Source organism: Oncorhynchus tshawytscha, linkage group LG09 (assembly GCF_018296145.1).
Source record: "Oncorhynchus tshawytscha isolate Ot180627B linkage group LG09, Otsh_v2.0, whole genome shotgun sequence".
NCBI classification, from domain to species: domain Eukaryota; kingdom Metazoa; phylum Chordata; class Actinopteri; order Salmoniformes; family Salmonidae; genus Oncorhynchus; species Oncorhynchus tshawytscha.
This window is the reverse complement of record NC_056437.1, coordinates 7,940,441-7,946,440: the sequence shown is the minus strand read 5'-3', so window position 1 is coordinate 7,946,440 and position 6,000 is coordinate 7,940,441. Positions and strand designations below refer to the sequence as shown.

Here is a 6,000-nt window from a genome sequence, read left to right as displayed (position 1 = left end):
GGTGGCAGGTAGCCTAGTGGTTAGACAAGGCAGGTAGTCAGTGGTTAGTGTAGAGGAGGCAGGTAGCCTAGTGGTTAGAGTGTAGAGGAGGCAGGTAGCCTAGTGGTTAGAGTGTAGAGGTGGCAGGTAGCCTAGTGGTTAGAGTGTAGAGGTGGCAGGTAGCCTGGTTAGAGTGTAGAGGTGGCAGGTAGCCTAGTGGTTAGAGTGTAGAGGTGGCAGGTAGCCTATTGGTTAGAGTGTAGAGGAGGCAGGTAGTCTAGTGGTTAGAGTGTAGAAGGCAGGTAGCCTAGTGGTTAGAGCGTAGATGCGGCAGGTAGTCTAGTGGTTAGAGTGTAGAGGTGGCAGGTAGCCTAGTGGTTAGGCGTAGGAGGCGGCAGGTAGCCTATTGGTTAGAGTGTAGAGGAGGCAGGTAGTCAGTGGTTAGAGTGTAGAGGTGGCAGGTAGCCTTGGTTAGAGTGTAGACTGAGGCAGGTAGTCTAGTGGTTAGATTTTAAGGCATAGTCTAGTGGTTAGAGTTTGGCAAAAAAGAGGAGGCAGGTAGCCTCCTGGTTAGAGTGTAGAGGTGGCAGGTAGCCTAGTGGTTAGAGTGTAGAGGTGGCAGGTAGTCTAGTGGTTAGAGTGTAGAGGAGGCAGGTAGTCTAGTGGTTAGAGTGTAGAGGAGGCAGGTAGTCCTAGTGGTTAGAGTGTAGAGGTGGCAGGTAGCCTAGTGGTTAGAGTGTAGAGGAGGCAGGTAGCCTAGTGGTTAGAGTGTAGAGGTGGCAGGTAGCCTAGTGGTTAGAGTGTAGAGGTGGCAGGGTAGCCTAGTGGTTAGAGTGTAGAGGCTGCAGGGTAGCCTAGTGGTTAGAGTGTAGGGGTGGCAGGTAGCCTAGTGGTTAGAGTGTTGGACTAGTAACTGGAAGGTTGCAAGTTCAAATCCCCGAGCTGACAAGGTACAAATCTGTCGTTCTGCCCCTGAACAAGGCAGTTAACCCACTGTTCCTAGGCCGTCATTGAAAATAAGAATTTGTTCTTAACTGACTTGCCTGGTTAAATAAAGGTTAAATAAAAAATACAAATCAAATCCGGCCGTGATTAGAAGTCCTATAGGGCGACAGATAATTTGGCCAGGGTAGGCAGTCATTGTAAATAAGAATTGGTTCTTTAACTGACTTGCCTAGGTTACATTTTAAATCATCTATATTTAAAAAAAAAAATCCTCCTACACTTGTAGGATTGTCTGCTAAAATCAACACCAATGGACGAAGCTAGTACAAGAATGGAATATAGTCTATGTTTGGCAGAACTAGACCAAACCCCTAGCACAGAACCATGGACTTTTATCTGGGACTGACCATAATCATATATCTCTGCATGGTTGGATCTTCCACTAACACACCAGACTATAAACTGAACCACCCCCACTGAACCACTGCTGCTGAATTCATGTGAGACCACTGTGCTCCTGAACTCTACATATGTGAGACCACTGTGCTCCTGAACTCTGCATATGTGAGACCACTGTGCTCCTGAACTCTACATATGTGAGACCACTGTGCTCCTGAACTCTACATATGTGAGACCACTGTGCTCCTGAACTCTGCATATGTGAGACCACTGTGCTCCTGAACTCTACATATGTGAGACCACTGTGCTCCTGAACCCTGCATATGTGAGAGTCTACACCAGCTCTGTCTACACCAGTTCTGGGTTCAAATAGTAATTGATTTGTTACAAATAATTTAGCTGCTATTGACGGAGGTTGTCTGGTGCAATGGAATAGTCTAGTCCTAAAAGTACAAACACCATCTATCTGGAACTCCAGGCAGACTCAATAAAGCAACAAATTCGATGGGGGAAAAAAAACTCCAAATACAATTTGAACCGAAGTTTGACCCACCCAACTCCGAGAGGATAGGAGCCATAGCATGGTAAAAAGGTGTCAGTGACCTACCCTGCAGACGTGGAGATGCCCTCATTTTGACCCCGGGTAAAGTGTTCTTAGAACACGCCCCCCCTCGTTGCCCTTGGCAACCCTTATCAGATAGATTAGCACCTCTAATATAAGTGGCAGGTCGAGGCTCCTCTAGTCTCATTTACACAGAATTCAGGAGTCTAGTCTCTGCTCTCTTCAACATGAGGACAGCACAGTACATTGCCCTCTTCATGTTCCTGACTCTGCTCTGCCCAATCCAGGTAGGATGCTAGGTCTTTGATCTTGTCCACCAGCCGGTTCACTCTGTGCAATACACAATGGAGCCTGGGAAGCAGTTAGCCTATATCTGATCTGATGCTATATCAGCTTGGCATTAACATGAAGTTTATTTAGTCCTCATTCACTCTCCCTGGAATGTTGGGAGAATTTTGCCTTTTGGATCAAGGTCTAAAATTGTATTGGGAAATTTGCTAGCATTGCTGCAGGTTCAGATTACTGCAGGTTGTAACTTCAGTGTCTGTCTGTGTTGTAACAGACTATCTATAGAATGACTTCCGTCAGGCTGTTTCAGTGAACGAGCCATGTTTCAATGAGACTTAAAATAAAATCCTGCACACTGCATTTGTTTATAACGGAGAATGACGTTACGCCTTCCTCCACCTTCCTAAGGTGCAAACCGCTCCTGTGCCTGAGGATTGGACGGGCCTGATCACCCGAGCCAAGCGCTCTCTCCTTTGGCGATGGAATACTCTGAAGCCCGTTGGCACAAGCTGCAGAGAGCACGACGAGTGCGGGACCAAATACTGCAGGTACTGGATTTGAATAGGGAGAGCTATAAATCAAACCATAACACTAGCTTATACTAATTTCCAGTGCTATGCTCCTATTCAAAACAATTCTTTCCATTTTTAACACCTTTTCTAATCTTTGGATATTTTTGTCCCATTTCTTTACAGGAAAAAGATCTGTTCGTTCCAGGTTTTTATATCTTGAACCGAAATATATAACTCTGGACACAGCCAGAACAACAATCAATGGAGAAGCAACAATCAATGGAGCCTGTCAATGGAATGCCTAACTGTACAAACTGATGTCACAGGATTTTAATTGGCTCGCCAAATATTTGGTAAAAACAGCTAACCAAGTAATTTGAATAGCTCGATAACCACTTCCTAACTGATAAAAAAAAAAAAAAGTACCCAGGTACAGTCTAACAGTAAGTAAGCTGTAAATGTTGTAAAGTTACATGAACCCTGTGTCAGTATGTCCAATCAGATAATAGCATTCCCATTGGAGATACTTCATCTATCCAATCAACAAAATGTTTTAAAACAAAATACAGACAATGCACTCAAACCAACATGAAGCAGTTTATTGACAAGAAAAAAGAATGTCTGTGGAAGATATGTTTAAAACTGTGACGATGCCATGGAGACATTATTTATTTGTAAATTATTTATTTGTATATAATTGTCAAGATTGTACACACACACACACACACAATGTAAATAATGTTAAAATATATTATTGAATTTTTTTGTGACATGGTAGTGAAGTATTTTATTGTTTCTTACAACAACAAACCCGTCCAGTTCTCTCTCATCAAAAATAATAACACACATGTCCAATAACAATTAACTCATACTAGTTCAGATGAAGGACAGAAAAATGAATATGAAAAAAAGTAGTCTGCAACTATGCATACCAGTGATCGGAACATAGAGTTGTGAACATTACTTGGATGCTCCACAGATGGTCATACTATCAACCAACTACCTGTTGATAAGCAACTGCTTGCTAAGGTTATAACGGCTTGCTAAGGTTATAACTGCTTGCTAAGGTTAGTGTTAACTAACTAGTTTTAGACTAAGAGTTTAGGGTAAGGGTTACGTTTAGGGTAAGGATAAAGTTTAGGGTTAGTAGATTGCTAGTTGAATGTTACCGATACTCTTTTATCACGCTAAAATAGACAAGAATACCACATGCCTGTCCGTTGTGAAATTGGTTCATCACAAAAATAAAGAAATTGGAAACAACGTTTTCAAATGCAGATTCCGGAAGCAGGAATATCAGCATATGATTTGCCACTTCTCTCAGTGATCACAAGCCCAGGCAGCAGAACATTGTTGTCATGCAAATATCCAGTATTTTCTCATGCGGCTATACTCTAACTTAGAATTGTTTTGACACGGTATCAATTAGCAATGATATATTTAACAGTGGATTCTAATGCCTGCTGACTAAATACATGTCCTAATGTATGTACAGATTCACTGATCTGTTTGATAAAATGTTGATAACATACCCCAATACGTATGTAGTTAATCAGAGGTGGTGAAAATTCCATTTCAATTCAGTCAACCCAGGATTTTTTTTTTTAAATTTCAGTTAACCACCTGAATTTAAATGGAATTGACCCCGACCCTGTAGCTCTTATTTCACACAAACCAGACAGATAATACCTCATAGGCCGACCAGACAGATCATTCCTCTTAGGCCGACCAGACAGATCATTCCTCATAGGCCGACCAGACAGATCATTCCTCATAGGCCGACCAGACAGATCATTCCTCTTAGGCCGACCAGACAGATCATTCCTCATAGGCCGACCAGACAGATCATTCCTCTTAGGCCGATCAGACAGATCATTCCTCATAGGCCGACCAGACAGATCATTCCTCTTAGGCCGACCAGACAGATCATTCCTCATAGGCCGACCAGACAGATCATTCCTCATAGGCCGACCAGACAGATCATTCCTCATAGGCTGACAAGCAGTATAAAAACATATATAAAAGTGACAATGTCACCGGGGTGTGTAATATAAGAATAACTTCCCTGCGCTGACGCCAGCAGTCCAAATGGGGGATGTTTTGATACACTGTAAAACTTCAATTAAAAGTCTCATATAGCCACCTGTCCCTTTTAATAGCCAGGCGACGGCACATATTTCAGCAAATAAACGGCCATTTCAAATAAATGCCTGGGCTCTAAATGAATTATTTTACGAGGTTGACATGAATTGTTTACGAGGTTTGACTTGTTACATTAAACAATTCGGTAACGACTCAAATTATAGCAATCATCCGTTTTTAATCGTCATTAAAAGAAACCTCTAGCATTTGGCTGCTAACTGCTGAGAACTGCTAACTAACTGGCAAGCACAAAAACAGTCAACAACTTCGGGAGTACAGAGCCCCGGTCAGATCGCCCTCTAGTTAGTGGTGAAAGTAAGAACTTCCGAAAATGCACAGTCAAAGAGAATCATTATTTTGTCAAAGAAACACATTTTTTTTCTAAATAAAAGGCATACTAACAGAAAATAAACTTGACAGTATGTAAATGATTAGAATACTGGAAGTGAATGCTGGAATTAAACAATTAACTATGGAAATTAACAAAAAGTTGTGTGCAGTAAGGAAATAGACGCCTGGCTCAAATAGAAGCCTGTCTCTAATATACATCTGTTGTGTTAAGTGATTTAAGCAAATAAACACCCAGGCTATTAATTGAAGTTTTACAACATTCCGAATCCTAATAATGACAGCGATAGATTATAATAATATTGCAATTCTTTTCAACAGCCTCTCAATGGCTGACATGATCTTGGCAATCTGCCCGAGCTTCTATCCTCTCCCATTCCCTGCTATCAGTGTTCCATCTCTCTGGGTGACCCGAAAACACAACATTTAAAAGCAAGAAAAAATATTAAATAAAATGTACAGTTAGCTTCCGTGTAACTCATGTAAAAAAAACAACACAATTTTGGATAAAAATAAAAAACAGATTAAAATGTCAGATTTTAGAAATTATTTTAACTATTCATTTTCAAAGATTAAAAAACATTCTCAATCCGGTTCCTGATCTAGCCTTACAGTAGAGTCAATAGTGAGGTTATGGTTACAGGGTAGAAGCTGATTAAATCTGGTAAAGTGGAGATAGTACACAGTCAGAACCCTTGATATTGTTAACAAAACATGGATGGCAATCCTAATCCTGTCCTCCCAGGATACCACTTCCGGTGGAGCGAATTCTACTTCTTGTGGGACTAGGACTTCAGAAGGGGCTGGCGTTCGGCAGAAGAGCTC

The 6,000-nt window shown here is 41.5% G+C and overlaps 2 protein-coding genes across 2 annotated transcripts in view; one reads left to right on the top strand and one right to left on the bottom strand.

The window, feature by feature from the left end:
- The first annotated feature begins 2,060 nt into the window (after nt 1-2,060).
- Nucleotides 2,061-3,455, top strand: LOC112257328 (liver-expressed antimicrobial peptide 2). The gene is made up of 3 exons (XM_024430823.2): nt 2,061-2,172; nt 2,582-2,721; nt 2,869-3,455. The coding sequence occupies exons 1-3, from the start codon at nt 2,113-2,115 to the stop codon at nt 2,903-2,905; spliced, it is 237 nt and encodes a 78-aa protein (XP_024286591.1). The 5' UTR covers nt 2,061-2,112; the 3' UTR covers nt 2,906-3,455.
- The window catches only part of scarb2c (scavenger receptor class B, member 2c), a 40,898-nt gene continuing 38,167 nt past the window's right edge, over nt 3,270-6,000 (bottom strand). The window contains exon 12 of the mRNA XM_024430822.2: nt 3,270-5,999. Coding sequence (XP_024286590.1) covers nt 5,961-5,999 — 39 coding nt within the window. The 3' untranslated portion in view covers nt 3,270-5,960. The remainder of the gene's footprint in view (nt 6,000) is intronic.

Bases quoted from the DNA above. Each gene is read 5' to 3' on its own strand.
- LOC112257328 (XM_024430823.2), top strand. From the start codon at position 2,113: ATGAGGACAGCACAGTACATTGCCCTCTTCATGTTCCTGACTCTGCTC. The intron at 2,173-2,581 runs GTAGGATGCTAG...CACCTTCCTAAG, and splicing joins CTCTGCTCTGCCCAATCCAG to GTGCAAACCGCTCCTGTGCC. The intron at 2,722-2,868 runs GTACTGGATTTG...ATTTCTTTACAG, and splicing joins TGCGGGACCAAATACTGCAG to GAAAAAGATCTGTTCGTTCC.